Genomic DNA, 19934 nt, shown 5'->3' with positions numbered 1-19934 from the left:
TGCGGAAAAGTTGCATATTCTTTTTACAGTCCTGATACTTATGACAATGTGATGCTGATGTGCCAAAACATTAAGTATTTCCATGTTTGTAAAACCATACTGAAGAACAAGTCCACAAAATGCCTCGCAGCTTTCATTTTAACAACTGTCCTCTAAAACAATGGGTTACAATATTATAACTTCATTCTCGAAGTCTGTGAATTCTCTTTTTCCTCTGTGGCCCAAATATTCTATCATGTTATATATAGCCTTAGTCTATGGGAAACTGTTAATTATCTAATGATAGCTAAATTATCTAAAATTCCAAAATGATTTAAATTAATGATCAGAAATGTTTAAATAATGACAGTGGGTCTAGTTATATGTGATAATGTATAGTGGGCAGTGGAATAACTATTGGTTTCCGTTTGTGGTGACTGCTGACTGACATAAGGGATGAGATAACAGATCCTGGAATTTAGCCTGATCTGGAGCAGGCTAGCTCCACAGAATAAATCTCTGTGGTAATTTATACCATAACATATCCTGCTGCCCCCATCCAGCTTTAGTGCAACCGGATCGCGGATATATTGAGCCAGGATCACAAAGATATCCCGGCTTAATCCCTTATTCTAGTTTTGTGCAATAGGCCTCTGGTTTAAGCTTTGCCACAAATCAAAACATTTACCAAAGCATTTCAACTAAACTTTTTTTGGTTAATTTGACTTTATTTCAGAGAGAGGTGGGCAGATATGTTAAGGTCAGAAAGGACGATGTGGCTTTTGGGTTGGTGTTGTAGAAGCTGGTGTAACAGTTGTGTCTCGTTGAAATCAAGGAGGCAGATATCCAGACACTGTCACATTCACAACAGACTAGGACAAGATAGGAAAACAGGGATTCCCTGCCATTGCATCTGCATGACATACTTCCCTCCCTGAAAAACACAAACACACAAGTTGGCTTTATAGCTTTTAACCTTACACAAGAGCAAATTAACCATAAGTACCTTTTGTGTAACACCACATCCATTATAGGGTGTAGCATAAACAAGACCTCCATGAGTGTGTGAAGTGTGTCCACAGTTAGGCGGCAAATGGCCAAGAGGAACCGGTGCAGAACTATCTGTGAGAAATAAGTCCAAAGGTGATTCAATGCTGAAAATCTCATTACATTTTTCATTAAGGGTCCAGTGAAATTTAGCAGCATCTAGCGGTGAGGTTTCAAATCGCCACCAACGGCTCACTGCAGCCCCTCCCTTTCAAAGCACTATGTGGTAAAGGACCAAAGATGTCATTGTGTTTTCACTTTTGCCGAAGGATCTACACACTCTGGAGAGAAGTTTGCCCATTTAGTGCTACAGTGGAAACATGGCCATTTCCATAAAACTAGAAGCAACAGTTCGATTTTAGAGCATCGTATAAAGTATCTTCTATTGAGCCCAACTGACACAGGAAATAACACAGCAAACAATTTAGTTAAATTAGCCAGTGAAGGTCATACAAGTCAAAGAAAAACAGGAATTTCCAACTTACCTCGACAAAGCTCAACTTGGTCGACACCAGAACCAAAGAGTTGCAAATTCATAAAATCCTTATCACACTTCAGCTTTGGAGACATTTCATCCCAGGGTACTTCAGATGGGGCTTCAAATTGTTCTTGCATTCCAGCGCTTCTCGGCAGATCTGAAATACAATGCAAGTGATTGGTAACAGTGTATATGAATCATAAACACAATGTTCAAGTGCATTACATACAAGACACGCTGTCGTCAATGATGTTTCCAAAATCAGCAAACTGGTCGTAAAGGGTCTCTTGATCTGACATATCCGAAAGAGTTTCCCCTTCATCACTAGCTTCATCTGCAATACAATCCAAGCAATTCGAACCAACATTTAAATCCTTTCTGAATCCATATACACTGCAATGATGCACAAGTGCATTACATACCAAAGGCGTCGTCATCAATGGGCTTGTCAAAATCAGCAAACTGGTCATAAAGTGTCTCTTGATCTGACATCTCAGAGAACGTTTTATCCCCTTCATCACTAGCTTCATCTGCAATACAATCCAAGCAATTCGAACCAACATTTAAATCCATATACACTGCAATGATGCACAAGTGCATTACATACCAAAGGCGGCTTCGTCATCAATGGGGCTGTCAAAATCAGCAAACTGATCATAAAGTGTCTCTTGATCTGACATATCAGATAACGTTTTATCCCCTTCATCACTAGCTACATCTGCAATACATTGCAAGTGATTCATAACCGGCATTTCAATTCCATATACACAACAATGACAAGTATATTACATACCAAAGGCGTCATCATCAATGGGCTTGTCAAAATCAGCAAACTGGTCATAAAGTGTCTCTTGATCTGACATATCAGATAACGTTTCCCCTTCATCACTAGCTTCATCTGCAATACAATGCAAGCTATTCAAACCAACATTTAAATCCTTTTTTTAATCCACATACACTGCAATGATGCACAAGTGCATTACATACCAAAGAAGGCTTCGTCATCAATGGGGCTGTCAAAATCAGCAAACTGGTCATAAAGTGTCTCTTGATCTGACATATCAGATAACGTTTCCCCTTCATCACTAGTCATTTGTGTCAAAGACAAACTTCTGCAGTGTATTAAAGTACTGAGTGTACTGACCGTAAACACAAGTAGAATAACAAATTCATTTCCTCTGCTTTTGCAAAACGCCATTGTGTGCACAAAGATACGCTACTAGTGCACAAACAGTCTATTGTGCTGCTTTATGAGATCCCATATTGCTCGTTTGGTCAATTGTAATGTCCATGGCCAATCACAAACTTAGTTTAATCACTGACGTATAAGGTTCAGGTGTTTCATCTTCATGTGAGACTCTGCGCAGAGGAACCACGTATGACAAATGTGTCCGTGGTCACTTTTGCGATTCCATGTGTATTTACTTCGTTTATTTAGTGATAAGTTTAAATTGTTTATTATTTTCATCAACAATTTTATGATACTTAGTGGGCACATACACAACATTATCGCTTATTTTATACAATTTATTCTTTTATTAAAGGTCTTGTGTTTATATTTTAGTGTTCCCATGATGCCTTATGGTACATGTCACTTCAGGGTTTAGCATTTTTGAGAGAAGATGCGACGTTTCTTTCAAGGTGTTTATTACGACATAAGAAGATTGTATAAACCTCTCTTAACTCACAAGCAGGCAAGGATATATTGATCTGTACATGAATACTGTGGCTCTATTTTACAGGCCATTAACATTTGAAGAAAGAAACGGAATAATGTAGAAATGAAACACTGCTTCTTCACTGTATGAATGAAATAAACACACTGATTTAAAATAAAGATGCAAAAGAGATTTAAGGCTGGTGATTTAGATCCGACTGTTTACTTTCCATTAAAACACAACGGACTGTTTTCATGTGTTTTTGACGTAACCTCGTATTTCATAGTGAAACGCGCAGAAAGACACAATAGAGAACTTATTTTCATGTTTATGTCTTTTATGTTTACACTCAACATTCACATTCATACACACAATACATCCATGCACTCGCACTACATTACTGATATTTACATCCACACCTGATATTTTGGTTCTGTTGGTTAAACTTGTGTTACATGTATAATAAATGTATGTTTTGCACTGCTTGTTTGAGGCATGGTCTCCTATCTTTTGTTATGGCTCTGAGCCAGTCGGAACATTGTGTAAAAAGCAAATATGAGAATTCTTTAGAAAAAATCGATTTCGATTTTCACGACTATACGGGTAAATGAGATCACGCTCTCAAATAGCAAAACTATAATATGTCACAACTACGCCACCCCAGCATTGACCCAGCTGGGGAAATACCCCTACAAGGGCACACAAGTTCGTTTCTCTCTCTCCCACAATCACAAGACAATGAGACGTGAATCCGTACAGAAAAATATAATTCTTTATTTGATAATCATAAATCATTTAAAAGGCTGTCAGTGAAACAATGGTGCTAGCTGGCCAGGCCACTGGTTTGTATATGAGCAACGGAGCTCAATCACTACACAGACATGCAGGCTCTTGTGACGGAGCTGGGGTGCACCATTAGCTGGGCAGGCTAATAGTAACTTACATAAAAGGATATTATAATCAAGCTGCTATTAACTCGACATGCTGCTATTTGAAAATGGCGCTCACAAGTTTCTATTCGTCTTGTTGGTGACGGTAACCCAGCCCCTGACGCAATAGGTTCTTACTTGGCTCTTTTCTAGACCAGCAATGATCTGGTGCTACTACTCTTTCTGGTTCGGAGCTGGTGCTTTGTGTGTGGAAAAACAAAGAACCAATTTGAAACTAGGCTCTGGCTCAGAACCAGCACCAGCTCTGCCTTGGTGGAAAAGGTTGAATCAGTGTTTCCTCCATAATGAGTTTGTGAATTTAAAAGAATGCTTTAACTAATCCATTACACCTTAAAGGTGCACTATGCAAGAGTCATTCATGGTTAGGTGTAGTCCTAACCCTAAATTTAAATATTCATTCATTCATTCATTCATTTTCTTCCGCTTATCCGGGGCCGGGTCGCGGGGGCAGCAGTCTAAGCAGAGATGCCCAGACATCCCTCACCCTAGACGCTTCCTCCAGCTCTTCCGGGGGGACACCGAGGCGTTCCCAGGCCAGCCGGGAGACATAGTCCCACCAGCGTGTCTCAGGTCTTCCCCGGGGTGTCCTCCCGGTCGGACGGGCCCGGAGAACCTTCCGGGGAAGGCGTCCAGTAGGCATCCGTAACAGATGCCCAAGCCACCTCAGCTGACCCCTCTCGATGTGGAGGAGCAGCGGCTCTACTCCGAGCTCCTCCCGGGTGACCGAGCTTCTCACCCTATCTCTAAGGGATCGCCCAGCCACCCTGCGGAGGAAGCTCATTTCAGCCGCCTGTATCCGGGATCTTGTCCTTTCGGTCATGACCCAAAGCTCATGACCATAGGTGAGAGTAGGAACGTAGATTGACCGGTAAATTGAGATATCCACTCAATATTGCAGGGCCAATATCACTGAATATCCCACTATGTTTTATTATTATAATTACGCTATGTTTATAAAATGTCCAAAACATACTACGTAGTTTGAGGTTTAAGGATGAAAATGAAAACATCCCCGCTTTGCTAATGGTGTCATCCTCTTCTCTTCTTCTCCTCTCTACCTGCACGACCGTCATCCAGCGCGAAACACACGCGGAGTGAGAACCCGTTATGTAGTGTTGTGAATCAACTAAGTTGCTCGAAAGCTGTCTCACACTTCTTTCCTTTTACATAGAGTTGTTATTATTGCCTAATGTTTATTATATCATTATTTTAGTATTAAGTAGCTTATATATTCATATATAATATCATATTCAGTGTTGTTTCACTAAACCCCACCCTCTTGTGGTGAGTTGTGGTAATATAGCCTTTTGAGTGTTGATGGAGCTGCACTTTAAATACGGTTAATAGATGTCTCATCTCAAATGTGGCTAGCCCGGTGGCTCACCTTTGCTCTACTGCTCCCAATTTAGCTGTATTCAAATACCGCAAAGGATTATTATCAGTGTCCACAACACAGGGTGACCCTTGTAGATTTTCCCTAAATTTCTCAGAGACTGCCCACTTAAGGGCCATGTGACGAGTCACCCCTTGCACAATCAGCGTCGCCGTGGAGACGGAGGAAATCAGAGTGGCGCACCTGTTACCACCTGCGGCTCATCAGAGCCGTTATAAAAGCTGAAGCCACGGTGAGCAAGCTCTCCGCACGCACGCACGCACAACCTCCAACCTCCGTATGTCTTCTGTGTTTTATAAGGTTCAGACGACTGACCCTTCAGCAGGACGACACCGCCACCCAAACAACCAGCGCAACAAACCACCCACTCAAAGGTCTGGTATCCAGGACTTATCTGCCGTGGCTAGTAGGAGCGCCTTTCCCAGTCTTTTCCCGCTCCCGCGGCTATTTCAATAAAAGTTGCCCTCCGGGGTTGTTTGGCATTTATAGTGTACGTGTCGTTACTCTGCTCGCCACAACTGGTGGAAAATGCAGGCAAAGTAACAAACGAAACATATCCGCTATAAAGCACCGCTCTCTCTCGATGTGGAGCTGGAGTCTCTATTAAAATTTATTCCAGCGGGTGAAAAGATATTCTACTTGAAAATCTATCATGGTGGAGAGGCCAGGAAAGCAGTTGAAAGATTATTTTATCAAAACTCGGAAGATGCATAATGGAGCGTTGAAGGTTTAACCTGAAGATTCTTCTCATTGAAGTCTAACTCATACCTGTAGGACATAGTTTACAGATGGGACAAACACTTTATTCACTGAAATTCTGTGCAGTTTCAAGATTTTGGATCAAAGGATCAAAGCTTGAGTTGACAAAGAAACTCCACGAGCTGCTTCATGGTACCAACAAAGCTTGATCACGTTGGTTTGGTTTTGTCAACCCAAAACTAATCCAATAACCCTGAGTTTGTTCAGCTATATTCATAGTACAGGCCCCTGGTCTCCTTTGTGTTGAATCCTTAACGTGAACTCTTGTATGATATGGTTTAAAATATAACGACTGGAAATGTAATATAAAACTTGTCCACAGATTTTTCTGCGGTGTCTATAGGGTTGTTTGAACAATACATTCTTCCAAATATCATTTAGTCAGGTTTTTAGTTTAGCCTAAAAATGCATTTAAAGAGATTTTTGGACCAACAATCTGCCACAATTCAAACATTAAACTAGTCACAGAAACAAACTACAGTTTAGTCAAGCTTTATTAGGTTTGTTCAAGAACCTGAAAGACAAAACATTACACTAGGCATCAATAGAACACCCAATTAAGAACTTATCCTTTCATGTACCCGCTTGATATTTAGCAGGGGTGGGTCTGTGGGGTCTTGGCCTGTGGGGTCCTGGCCTGTGGGGTCCTGGCCTGTGGGGTCCTGGCCTGTGGGGTCCCGGCCTGTGGGGTCCCGGCCTGTGGGGTCCCGGCCTGTGGGGTCCCGGCCTGTGGGGTCCCGGCCTGTGGGGTCCCGGCCTGTGGGGTCCCGGCCTGTGGGGTCCAGCAGGGGTTGGTCCTGGCCTGTGGGGTCCCGGCCTGTGGGGTCCAGCAGGGGTTGGTCCTGGCCTTTGGGGTCCCGGCCTGTGGGGTCCAGCAGGGGTTGGTCCTGGCCTGTGGGGTCCCGGCCTGTGGGGTCCAGCAGGGGTTGGTCCTGGCCTGTGGGGTCCCGGCCTGTGGGGTCCAGCAGGGGTTGGTCCTGGCCTGTGGGGTCCCGGCCTGTGGGGTCCCGGCCTGTGGGGTCCCGGCCTGTGGGGTCCCGGCCTGTGGGGTCCCGGCCTGTGGGGTCCCGGCCTGTGGGGTCCCGGCCTGTGGGGTCCCGGCCTGTGGGGTCCCGGCCTGTGGGGTCCCGGCCTGTGGGGTCCCGGCCTGTGGGGTCCCGGCCTGTGGGGTCCCGGCCTGTGGGGTCCCGGCCTGTGGGGTCCCGGCCTGTGGGGTCCCGGCCTGTGGGGTCCCGGCCTGTGGGGTCCCGGCCTGTGGGGTCCAGCAGGGGTTGGTCCCGGCCTGTGGGGTCCAGCAGGGGTTGGTCCCGGCCTGTGGGGTCCTGGCCTGTGGGGTCCTGGCCTGTGGGGTCCAGCAGGGGTTGGTCCTGGCCTGTGGGGTCCTGGCCTGTGGGGTCCTGGCCTGTGGGGTCCTGGCCTGTGGGGTCCAGCAGGGGTTGGTCCTGGCCTGTGGGGTCCTGGCCTGTGGGGTCCTGGCCTGTGGGGTCCTGGCCTGTGGGGTCCTGGCCTGTGGGGTCCTGGCCTGTGGGGTCCTGGCCTGTGGGGTCCTGGCCTGTGGGGTCCAGCAGGGGTTGGTCCTGGCCTGTGGGGTCCAGCAGGGGTTGGTCCTGGCCTGTGGGGTCCTGGCCTGTGGGGTCCAGCAGGGGTTGGTCCTGGCCTGTGGGGTCCAGCAGGGGTTGGTCCTGGCCTGTGGGGTCCTGGCCTGTGGGGTCCAGCAGGGGTTGGTCCTGGCCTGTGGGGTCCAGCAGGGGTTGGTCCTGGCCTGTGGGGTCCAGCAGGGGTTGGTCCTGGCCTGTGGGGTCCTGGCCTGTGGGGGCCTGGCCTGTGGGGTCCAGCAGGGGTTGGTCCTGGCCTGTGGGGTCCTGGCCTGTGGGGTCCTGGCCTGTGGGGTCCTGGCCTGTGGGGTCCTGGCCTGTGGGGTCCAGCAGGGGTTGGTCCTGGCCTGTGGGGTCCTGGCCTGTGGGGTCCTGGCCTGTGGGGTCCTGGCCTGTGGGGTCCTGGCCTGTGGGGTCCTGGCCTGTGGGGTCCTGGCCTGTGGGGTCCTGGCCTGTGGGGTCCAGCAGGGGTTGGTCCTGGCCTGTGGGGTCCAGCAGGGGTTGGTCCTGGCCTGTGGGGTCCTGGCCTGTGGGGTCCAGCAGGGGTTGGTCCTGGCCTTTGGGGTCCCGGCCTGTGGGGTCCAGCAGGGGTTGGTCCTGGCCTGTGGGGTCCCGGCCTGTGGGGTCCAGCAGGGGTTGGTCCTGGCCTGTGGGGTCCCGGCCTGTGGGGTCCAGCAGGGGTTGGTCCTGGCCTGTGGGGTCCCGGCCTGTGGGGTCCCGGCCTGTGGGGTCCCGGCCTGTGGGGTCCCGGCCTGTGGGGTCCCGGCCTGTGGGGTCCCGGCCTGTGGGGTCCCGGCCTGTGGGGTCCCGGCCTGTGGGGTCCCGGCCTGTGGGGTCCCGGCCTGTGGGGTCCCGGCCTGTGGGGTCCCGGCCTGTGGGGTCCCGGCCTGTGGGGTCCCGGCCTGTGGGGTCCCGGCCTGTGGGGTCCCGGCCTGTGGGGTCCCGGCCTGTGGGGTCCCGGCCTGTGGGGTCCAGCAGGGGTTGGTCCCGGCCTGTGGGGTCCAGCAGGGGTTGGTCCCGGCCTGTGGGGTCCTGGCCTGTGGGGTCCTGGCCTGTGGGGTCCAGCAGGGGTTGGTCCTGGCCTGTGGGGTCCTGGCCTGTGGGGTCCTGGCCTGTGGGGTCCTGGCCTGTGGGGTCCAGCAGGGGTTGGTCCTGGCCTGTGGGGTCCTGGCCTGTGGGGTCCTGGCCTGTGGGGTCCTGGCCTGTGGGGTCCTGGCCTGTGGGGTCCTGGCCTGTGGGGTCCTGGCCTGTGGGGTCCTGGCCTGTGGGGTCCAGCAGGGGTTGGTCCTGGCCTGTGGGGTCCAGCAGGGGTTGGTCCTGGCCTGTGGGGTCCTGGCCTGTGGGGTCCAGCAGGGGTTGGTCCTGGCCTGTGGGGTCCAGCAGGGGTTGGTCCTGGCCTGTGGGGTCCTGGCCTGTGGGGTCCAGCAGGGGTTGGTCCTGGCCTGTGGGGTCCAGCAGGGGTTGGTCCTGGCCTGTGGGGTCCAGCAGGGGTTGGTCCTGGCCTGTGGGGTCCTGGCCTGTGGGGGCCTGGCCTGTGGGGTCCAGCAGGGGTTGGTCCTGGCCTGTGGGGTCCTGGCCTGTGGGGTCCTGGCCTGTGGGGTCCTGGCCTGTGGGGTCCTGGCCTGTGGGGTCCAGCAGGGGTTGGTCCTGGCCTGTGGGGTCCTGGCCTGTGGGGTCCTGGCCTGTGGGGTCCTGGCCTGTGGGGTCCTGGCCTGTGGGGTCCTGGCCTGTGGGGTCCTGGCCTGTGGGGTCCTGGCCTGTGGGGTCCTGGCCTGTGGGGTCCTGGCCTGTGGGGTCCAGCAGGGGTTGGTCCTGGCCTGTGGGGTCCAGCAGGGGTTGGTCCTGGCCTGTGGGGTCCTGGCCTGTGGGGTCCAGCAGGGGTTGGTCCTGGCCTGTGGGGTCCAGCAGGGGTTGGTCCTGGCCTGTGGGGTCCTGGCCTGTGGGGTCCAGCAGGGGTTGGTCCTGGCCTGTGGGGTCCAGCAGGGGTTGGTCCTGGCCTGTGGGGTCCAGCAGGGGTTGGTCCTGGCCTGTGGGGTCCAGCAGGGGTTGGTCCTGGCCTGTGGGGTCCTGGCCTGTGGGGGCCTGGCCTGTGGGGTCCAGCAGGGGTTGGTCCTGGCCTGTGGGGTCCTGGCCTGTGGGGTCCTGGCCTGTGGGGTCCTGGCCTGTGGGGTCCTGGCCTGTGGGGTCCTGGCCTGTGGGGTCCAGCAGGGGTTGGTCCTGGCCTGTGGGGTCCAGCAGGGGTTGGTCCTGGCCTGTGGGGTCCAGCAGGGGTTGGTCCTGGCCTGTGGGGTCCAGCAGGGGTTGGTCCTGGCCTGTGGGGTCCAGCAGGGGTTGGTCCTGGCCTGTGGGGTCCAGCAGGGGTTGGTCCTGGCCTGTGGGGTCCAGCAGGGGTTGGTCCTGGCCTGTGGGGTCCAGCAGGGGTTGGTCCTGGCCTGTGGGGTCCAGCAGGGGTTGGTCCTGGCCTGTGGGGTCCAGCAGGGGTTGGTCCTGGCCTGTGGGGTCCTGGCCTGTGGGGTCCTGGCCTGTGGGGTCCTGGCCTGTGGGGTCCTGGCCTGTGGGGTCCTGGCCTGTGGGGTCCTGGCCTGTGGGGTCCTGGCCTGTGGGGTCCTGGCCTGTGGGGTCCTGGCCTGTGGGGTCCTGGCCTGTGGGGTCCTGGCCTGTGGGGTCCTGGCCTGTGGGGTCCTGGCCTGTGGGGTCCTGGCCTGTGGGGTCCTGGCCTGTGGGGTCCTGGCCTGTGGGGTCCTGGCCTGTGGGGTCCTGGCCTGTGGGGTCCTGGCCTGTGGGGTCCTGGCCTGTGGGGTCCTGGCCTGTGGGGTCCTGGCCTGTGGGGTCCTGGCCTGTGGGGTCCTGGCCTGTGGGGTCCTGGCCTGTGGGGTCCTGGCCTGTGGGGTCCTGGCCTGTGGGGTCCTGGCCTGTGGGGTCCTGGCCTGTGGGGTCCTGGCCTGTGGGGTCCTGGCCTGTGGGGTCCAGCAGGGGTTGGTCCTGGCCTGTGGGGTCCTGGCCTGTGGGGTCCAGCAGGGGTTGGTCCTGGCCTGTGGGGTCCTGGCCTGTGGGGTCCAGCAGGGGTTGGTCCTGGCCTGTGGGGTCCTGGCCTGTGGGGTCCTGGCCTGTGGGGTCCTGGCCTGTGGGGTCCTGGCCTGTGGGGTCCAGCAGGGGTTGGTCCTGGCCTGTGGGGTCCTGGCCTGTGGGGTCCAGCAGGGGTTGGTCCTGGCCTGTGGGGTCCTGGCCTGTGGGGTCCTGGCCTGTGGGGTCCTGGCCTGTGGGGTCCTGGCCTGTGGGGTCCTGGCCTGTGGGGTCCTGGCCTGTGGGGTCCTGGCCTGTGGGGTCCTGGCCTGTGGGGTCCAGCAGGGGTTGGTCCTGGCCTGTGGGGTCCTGGCCTGTGGGGTCCTGGCCTGTGGGGTCCAGCAGGGGTTGGTCCTGGCCTGTGGGGTCCAGCAGGGGTTGGTCCTGGCCTGTGGGGTCCAGCAGGGGTTGGTCCTGGCCTGTGGGGTCCAGCAGGGGTTGGTCCTGGCCTGTGGGGTCCAGCAGGGGTTGGTCCTGGCCTGTGGGGTCCAGCAGGGGTTGGTCCTGGCCTGTGGGGTCCAGCAGGGGTTGGTCCTGGCCTGTGGGGTCCAGCAGGGGTTGGTCCTGGCCTGTGGGGTCCTGGCCTGTGGGGTCCTGGCCTGTGGGGTCCTGGCCTGTGGGGTCCTGGCCTGTGGGGTCCTGGCCTGTGGGGTCCTGGCCTGTGGGGTCCTGGCCTGTGGGGTCCTGGCCTGTGGGGTCCTGGCCTGTGGGGTCCTGGCCTGTGGGGTCCTGGCCTGTGGGGTCCTGGCCTGTGGGGTCCTGGCCTGTGGGGTCCTGGCCTGTGGGGTCCTGGCCTGTGGGGTCCTGGCCTGTGGGGTCCTGGCCTGTGGGGTCCTGGCCTGTGGGGTCCTGGCCTGTGGGGTCCTGGCCTGTGGGGTCCTGGCCTGTGGGGTCCTGGCCTGTGGGGTCCTGGCCTGTGGGGTCCTGGCCTGTGGGGTCCTGGCCTGTGGGGTCCTGGCCTGTGGGGTCCTGGCCTGTGGGGTCCTGGCCTGTGGGGTCCTGGCCTGTGGGGTCCTGGCCTGTGGGGTCCTGGCCTGTGGGGTCCTGGCCTGTGGGGTCCTGGCCTGTGGGGTCCTGGCCTGTGGGGTCCTGGCCTGTGGGGTCCTGGCCTGTGGGGTCCTGGCCTGTGGGGTCCAGCAGGGGTTGGTCCCGGCCTATGGGGGTCAGAAGGTGCAGTGGGGGGCCCTGGCCTATGGGGTCCTGGCCTATGGGGGTCAGAAGGTGCAGTGGGGGGCCCTGGCCTATGGGGCCCTGGCCTATGGGGCCCTGGCCTATGGGGGTCAGAAGGTGCAGTGGGGGGCCCTGGCCTATGGGGTCCTGGCCTATGGGGGTCAGAAGGTGCAGTGGGGGGCCCTGGCCTATGGGGCCCTGGCCTATGGGGCCCTGGCCTATGGGGGTCAGAAGGTGCAGTGGGGGGCCCTGGCCTATGGGGTCCTGGCCTATGGGGGTCAGAAGGTGCAGTGGGGGGCCCTGGCCTATGGGGCCCTGGCCTATGGGACCCTGGCCTATGGGGCCCTGGCCTATGGGGCCCTGGCCTATGGGGCCCTGGCCTATGGGGCCCTGGCCTATGGGGCCCTGGCGGCCTATAAATGGTTATGGGTACTTGAGGGTCAGAACGTACGGTGGGGGATGCTGTTGGCAGTGTCAAAGGGCAGGAAAGAGTCACTTCACGGTCAAGGTATAACAAAGGGAGATACCTTTCCATATCCTGAAAAAGACAAAAGCAGATTAATATTGGCTTTCATAATAAACAATCCGGTTGTCAAGTACACATAGAGCAGCAAAGAAAAAAGGTGTAGTTGACAGGACTATTACGTCTTACCTTCATTACCCAACAGCTTCCAGTAAATGGTGCTGTAACCACCAGATCACCACGAACAGTATCCAATGTGAACCCACATTTAGAGTACTCTGACAGCAGAGGCTGCCATGATCCATCAACTGAGAGGGGGAAAATCATCAAGAACTAGTCAAGTTTAAATTCACTCAAGAATAAGACAAAAACTACCTTTGATCATAACAGTTTCAGCCCCGAGTCCAAGCAAGACAACCATTCCAGTGGGCAAGCAAGTAGCTGTAGGATGGGAAGCAAAATCCGTAGGAAGGGGAGAACTCACAGGGCATGACGCCTGCACAGGTGCCCCCATTATAATCATAGACACAATATAACTTCCACCCTGTCAGAAGAGAGAAAAGATTAAGACCCATTTGCACAAACAACTGCAGCAAAAATGTATAAATGACCTGTTGTCGGACAGGACAGCCACTGAAAGGAACAGAAAACGAAACATCCCGACGAATCCTCTTCACAGAGATACCGCAGCTGGCTGGGATTTCAGACACAGGCACTGGAGACCCCACTCCTATTTAAGAGAAACCATACCATAACAGACCTTCAATTGTGAAAAGGAAACCAAAAGGTTGTATAGGCTTACCTCTATCAACTAGGAAGTGGGGCATTCTTGGACCAGGAACACGCAATGTCATGGCATCATTACCACAGTGCACAGAAGGACCCAGACGTTTCAGCTTATCCTCAGCAAGTTGGAATAGTGCTTAATTTAGTGGAATAAAACAAGTTAACAAGTTGCCCATTTAAAAAAACATGCGATGTAAACATTTTACTGTGAACATACCTTGTTCACCAGACCAGTAGCCATTAGTCTCTTCTCCTGTTCTCCCAGCAGAATCATTGGATACACCACTGCCAATAATAAGCTTGCCAAAATTGAGTGTTCTGTTGGCAATGGTGTCATGAGGAAAACCCATTCCTGGAACGGCAGCATTACCAATCCTTAAACAGCTTGCTGTAACCACAGTCAAGCCAAAAAGTAAAAGATCCCTAAGCCCCAGCATCGCAAGGGCAATACTGTACTCTATTCTAGTGTGCTATGTGTACTCACCTTTTGTACTCAATCACTTGTTAATTTACATGGCTGACCAATCAAATCTGTCATCTGTGTAATCAATCACCACTTAGCTTATTGTTTTCACCTGTGTCTAATAACTTTGTGAATTAACACAAATATCTAGAAAATCTGAAGCCTGTATTGATAAAGCGTTATTTCTGGGGCCATGGTGGTTTCCTGTAGTTTGCAATGGAAAGACTGCGGTTTGCACAACGTGGTCTAAGAAGCCGCGTTTATTTACACCAAAGCGTTGGATGCGCAGTATTTGTTTACAGTGGTTTTAAAGAATTACAAATACTTGAAAATCAAAGTGATGTAAAAAAACATCTTAAAAAGGTAATATAGCTGTTTTAAATGATTTAACTTAAATTTTATTGGACTAAAAATATATAGTTGTATTTTACAACTTTTTAATGCCTATTTTAGTTCAAATTATTTTAGTTTAAGTTTGTTGCTTTGAGAATTTATAAAAACTTTTTTTTGTTTCAAACTTGAAATTAAATCTGTTATAGTTCCAAGTCTCACCAAGTGTTTTGTCAAGTTTGATCTTGCTATTATAAAAACTGACCATTTTGTGGGTCTTCTTGCTGCTTTACCACGAAAATCCAGGTTTGCCAATGCTTGGTTTGACGCCACAAAAATATTATATACACATGTATATATATATCAAAGTGATGTAAAAAACATCTTAAAAAGGTAATATAGCTGTTTTAAATGATATATAGTTGTATTTTACAACTCGATTTATTAACCCCTTGATAGGCACCGCCTATTTAATGAACATACACAATGAAAAAATACAAAATGGACAGGGACTTGTGAACACAATGAAGACAAAACACATATTATATACAAATCGATTTTGCAAAACACTGGAAAGGTCTAAGACTCTAAAATACATATTTCATCAAAGATATAATGTTTGTCATAATAAGATAAGAGTTAACTTGCAAAATATTGAAGCTGGCGGAGCAGTGACAGTAAGCACGATAAATATTATATACGATATATAATATAATTTTATTTAACTTAAAAATCGAAGGCATCTGAAATTGGTTTTTTTACTGTGTAGTGTAACAACTTGATACCTTCTGTCCTACGAAGATGAATGAGGACCTCTACAGTTCTTTATTGTGTGATTACTTCATGTGCATCATGCTTTCATCAGAACTTGATTTATTTGCTGCTCTCTGAGGATCCCTACCATGTGTTGACATTTCTGCTCTGCATACAGTGGATTTACTAATGTGCTGAAAATGACTTCAAGTTTAAATTAATAGATAAATGTACCAATAAACAAACTCATCAATCAGTAAATGAATGAATGAAACAACAGAAATAAAACAGAACTAATAATAATACAAAGTTGTCATGTTCTCACTGCACATGAGTTCTCTAGTGATGAGTGTTAGATGATATCATGATGTATGGCACTTGTTATGGTGTCAGACTTTCGCATCAAAGTCAGATTGATCAGCGGTTCGAATCCTGCCAAGTACCATTTGTGAGAACATGTAAGGGAAAGAATATACTCTGATGTAATACACGAGGCCACGATGGCTGATGTTATTGATGTAAGGGTGGATGAGATGTATTTTTATATATCTAATTCACTGTAAAGAAAAACTGTTTTAAAATAAAATGCACAGGGAAATGGCAAAATTACACTCGGTACTAAATTGTTCTCCTGAAATCAAAGTACATCCCTGTTAGATTTAATTTCTGCATAAATGAATGCAAGCCCGCAAAATAATGAATTGTGAAGTAGTTAAGCTCACTGAATTCATTCCTGGCTAAATAGTTGGAGGAAGGGATTCCCTCTAAACTAAACATTCTTAGTCTTACAATGCTGTACCTCGTTTGGTCATTCTGTGAATCCCTGGACCTATGAAACCTTCCAGATGTCTTTTTGGTATCGTATATAAAGACTTCTAAAATAAATGTGTTCGAAAGCATGATGCCTCTCTGTGTCTTGTTTTTGTGCTCCCAGATCTGCAGAAGAATTCCCTCACAACATCCAACCTATTTCTGATTTGAGATTTTAATGGTAATCCAAAACACAGAACGTGTTAATAAAATGTAGTGTTTGAAAGGAGCCTGAAATTTAACAATCCCTATGAATTAATTCAGCCCCTTCACACACAGGATGCTCTATTAAAGCACATTTTAGTCACTGAGATGGTCTCTGTGTGATCAAAATGTATCCATGAATGACTCAGGCTTTGACATGATCGAAAAGCTGGGTAATAATCTGGTCTTTTCCCTGGAGCTGAACATTCAAAACATTAAGCAGCTATGTGATGTCCACAAGGAAAGCAAGGTCAGAAAGCCATTTCTGGTCCATTGGCACTTGGAAGTTACTGTTCTTGCTTTCCTGAAAAGCTCTGATTTCATCACGCAAATCAAAAAACCTCTTGAGAACTTTTCCTCGGCTCAGCCATCTAACCTCCTGGTGGTACAGCACATCACCATATTGCGCATCCATCTCGTCCAACAGTACCTTGAACTGCCTGTGAGTCAGCGCCTTGGAGCGTTTATGTTATTCACAATTTTGACGACTTCACGCATCACATCAACAAGCCCAATGGATTTGGCACATAGCTGTTCTTGATGTACAATACAGTGGTACTTCACGACTTTCCCCCCACACTCATGGACTTTCTGAGACACCAAAGTAGCAAGGCCACATTTCTTCCCTACCATTGCTGGGGCTCCGTCAGTTGTCATTCCAGCCATATTCTTCCATTTTAATTCGTTCTTTCTTCACACGCGCTCAACCACAAAGAAAAGGTCCTCACCTTTAGTAGTCCCTGAAAGAGTCTCGGTGCCAGCAAGCTCGTGTGGCATTTTCTTGAGCCGACGAAGGACGTAGCAGTGTACTCTGCTCCGATCGAAGTTTAGCAAGCAGCTTATTAGCCTCTTGCTTTCGTGCCTCTCCGCTGTACTTTGAGAAAGCCGAAGAATGTTTTGTTTCATAATGAAGACGAATATTGTACTCTTTCAACACAGCGACTGACTGTTTGCAAACTAGACACACTGCCTTTGAATTAACCTCAGTAAAAAGAAAATCGTTTTGCCAATTTGTTTTAAAATGTCTCTTGTCTGTGTGCCACTGCCGCCCTCTCTCCATTATTAATGTTAACGTTTCTTGTCGCAAATCGCGCCGTTTCTGCGAGTCACAGTAGGCATGCGCAAATAAGAGTCAAATTCGCTTAATCATAAATAATTAATCCTTTAATTTTACATCATTGTCACTCAAAAACATGTCATGTAAAATGTTAAAATATTATGTCAAATCAGAAATTAAAATCTGCATGATTGCCGTTTTTATGTACCTCTCTTACCATATATGGCATCGCGGGCCAAAATAAAGGTCGCAGCGGGCCAACTTTGGCGTGAAACAAAAACAGCAGCGCGACAAATAAACTGCGTACCTGTGTAGTGCGTACATGTGTCTCTGTTGTTAAAGTTTATCGTTAATTTGATTCACATTTTAACAGTCGGGAGTCATGTAAACAAGACGTCACGTGCGTCTTTTCTGGTCAGTCGTCATGGAAACAGGAAGCCCTGGCGTTTGGACCAGAGTGTCAGAGGAAGTGATAGTTGCAAAAAACTTTCTGAAGCACAAGAGTGAGGCTGGTACAGTTCAGGACATGATAGCAGTGTACAAACTCCTAGATTCGGAAATGTTCCCTTCATTGGAAGCTGTTATGCCGTCTTTAAGTGCCTTGGGTCGGCAATACATGGCTCAGGAGGACCACAGGACAAAGCAGACTCCAGCACCTAGCTGTGATGTCTATTGAGGAGTTGCTTGAAATAATTGAACCCCAAAGGGTCATTGACAGGTTTGCCACCCTCAAAGTGCGGCGACATAGATGAACTCTACCAAAGTAGAGCAAAAATGGGGATTCGGGGAAAGTACTTCAACAATTTCCCTCTATTTCTTTTTTATATCTTTACTTTCTAAGTATTTTCAAGACCTCTGTAAATTATCTGGATATTTTGGACTTTTTGGTTTTACCTTTTTTTCTTTTTTTTGCTCTTAATGTGAAGCTTGTTTTATTATTATTTATTGATGACTGGCGTGCGACCAGATAGCGATGACCATTTGTAAATAAATTACAGAAGATGAATTACATTTTGTTGTCCAAGTACCTTGACAATAAAGATCTAATCTAACCAATCTGATGACTGTTGATACAAAAGGAGGCATATGGAGTTAAGGGTCAGGAAAAGCTGTGTGAAGAAGGTTTTGTGTTTGTTACAGGGGGCTGTCTGTGTGAACTCTCACAATTAAGCTGGTGTTCTGAAAAGGTCTAAAAAAAAAGAAAAAAATCTGGATTTTGGAGTTAGTTGAATCAACGTTAAAATGATTAAAAAAATTATATTGACATATTTTTTGTTTTTGTGTGTAAAAAGGGTGGGTGGTGGCAGTGGGGCTCATTGGGGGCTCAGCACCCCTAAAGCTCTAACCCTAGAATCGCCCCTGACCTGAAAGGTAGTTGTTTTTATTGTATTTTCACATACTTATTACGTTTTTATACATGTCTTTTTAGTTATTTTACAAAGATAAGCTATATTTCAAAAGTACATTACTGTATAAATGAAGAGAAACTGTGTAGGCATTGCCTGCCAGGTTATGGTAAAACCCTAAATAAACCACATTAAAAAAATGTATGATCATTTATTTAAAAAAATATATATAGTTAATTTGCAGCATTTGGAGTTTGCTATAATGTGCTTAATCACTGGTCGAATATGAACAGACATCACACCTTGGAGAAAGTTATTCCTGGAGGGAACATTCAGAGGGGCATACATTTAAAACACCTTCAATTTACTGATTTATGTAATTTTACATACATTTCTGTCATGAACAGGAAAATAATCAATAAAACATTTACTGTAATTATCTGTAAAAGTACATATTTTACCCTTCCTTGAACCGCCACCTTAACGTGGTGGAGGGGTTTGAGTACCCGAGTGACCCTAGGAGCTAAGTTGTCGGGGGCTATATGCCCCTGGTAGGGTCTCCCAAGGCAAACAGGTCCTAGGCGACAGGTCAGACTAAGAGTGGTTCAAAAACCACTTATGATGTTTAAAATAACAAGGACCGTGACGTCGCCCGGTATGGCGCAACCGGGGCACCACCCTGGAGCCAGGCCCGGGCTCGGTGCTCGCATGCGAGCGCCTGGTGGCCGGGCCTTTCCCCATGGGGTCCGGCCGGGCTCAGCCCGAAGGAGCGACGTGGGGCCGCCTTCCCATGGGCTCACCACGTGCAGGAGGGACCATAGGGGGTCGGTGCGTAGTGGATCGGGCGGCAGTCGGAGGAGAGTGCCTCGAAAGCCCGATCCCTGGACACGGAAGCTAGCTCTAGGGACGTGGAACGTCACCTCGCTGGCGGGGAAGGAGCCTGAGATGGTGCGTGAGGTTGAGAGGTTCCGACTAGAGATAGCCTACGCATGGCTTGGGCTCTGGAACCACACTCCTCGAGAGAGGATGGACACTTCATCACTCTGGAGTTGCCCATGGGGAGAGGGGGCGGGCTGGTGTGGGTCTGCTTATAGCCCCTAGCTCTCCCGCCATGTGTTGGAGTTTACCCCGGTGAACGAGAGGGTCGTTTCCCTGCGCCTACGGGTCGGGGTTAGGTCTCTCACTGTTGTTTGTGCCTACGGGCCGAACGGCAGTGCAGAGTACCCGACCTTCTCTGAACCCGAGCGGTGTTCAGTTATTGGACTTCTGTGCTAGTCACAGTTTGTCTATAACTAACACCATGTTCAAGCATAAGGGTGTCCATCAGTGCACGTGGCACCAGGACACCCTAGGCCGCAGGTCGATGATAGACTTTGTGGTCGTTCATCTGACCTGCGACCATATGTTTTGGACACTCGGGTTAAGAGAGGGGCGGAGCTGTCAACTGATCACCACCTGGTGGTGAGTTGGATCCGATGGCAGGAGAGGAAGCTGGACAGACTCGGCAGACTCAAACGTACTGTAAGGGTCTGCTGGGAACGCCTGGCCGAGTCTCCTGTCAGAGAGATCTTTAACTCCCACCTCCGGCAGAGCTTCAACCAGATCCCGAGGAGGCTGGAGACATTGAGTC

At 50.1% G+C, this 19934-nt stretch overlaps 2 protein-coding genes across 6 annotated transcripts in view; both read right to left on the bottom strand.

Annotated features, from left to right (window-relative positions):
* Positions 1 to 475: 475 nt before the first annotated feature.
* On the bottom strand, positions 476 to 2719 carry LOC306894150 (uncharacterized protein). Of its 5 annotated transcripts, XM_079456437.1 has the most exons (9): positions 2649 to 2719; positions 2492 to 2517; positions 2298 to 2402; positions 2112 to 2222; positions 1927 to 2034; positions 1734 to 1838; positions 1512 to 1661; positions 986 to 1101; positions 694 to 913 (listed from the first exon to the last, which is right to left on the bottom strand). In XM_079456437.1, the coding sequence occupies exons 1-9, from the start codon at positions 2675 to 2677 to the stop codon at positions 842 to 844; spliced, it is 822 nt and encodes a 273-aa protein (XP_079312563.1). In that variant the 5' UTR covers positions 2678 to 2719; the 3' UTR covers positions 694 to 841. The 5 variants fall into 5 exon arrangements, with proteins under 5 accessions (XP_079312560.1, XP_079312563.1, XP_079312561.1 ...); XM_079456434.1 differs by having other exon boundaries at positions 476 to 913; positions 2492 to 2719; XM_079456435.1 differs by having other exon boundaries at positions 2112 to 2216; positions 2492 to 2719.
* A 4051-nt stretch (positions 2720 to 6770) lies between these two features.
* Positions 6771 to 19934, bottom strand: part of LOC306894863 (uncharacterized protein) — a gene marked incomplete at its 3' end in the record, with an annotated part of 55092 nt that continues 41928 nt past the window's right edge. Inside the window, exons 9-11 of the mRNA XM_079457702.1 lie at positions 11372 to 11831; positions 9977 to 10726; positions 6771 to 6778 (exon numbers count right to left, since the gene is read on the bottom strand). Of these exons, the coding sequence (XP_079313828.1) occupies positions 6771 to 6778; positions 9977 to 10726; positions 11372 to 11831 (1218 nt within the window). The remainder of the gene's footprint in view (positions 6779 to 9976; positions 10727 to 11371; positions 11832 to 19934) is intronic.

This window comes from Barbatula barbatula (assembly GCF_947034865.1).
Source record: "Barbatula barbatula genome assembly, chromosome: 5".
NCBI lineage: Eukaryota > Metazoa > Chordata > Actinopteri > Cypriniformes > Nemacheilidae > Barbatula > Barbatula barbatula.
The sequence above is the reverse complement of the archived record's forward strand: the minus strand, read 5'-3'. Positions and strand labels throughout refer to the sequence as shown.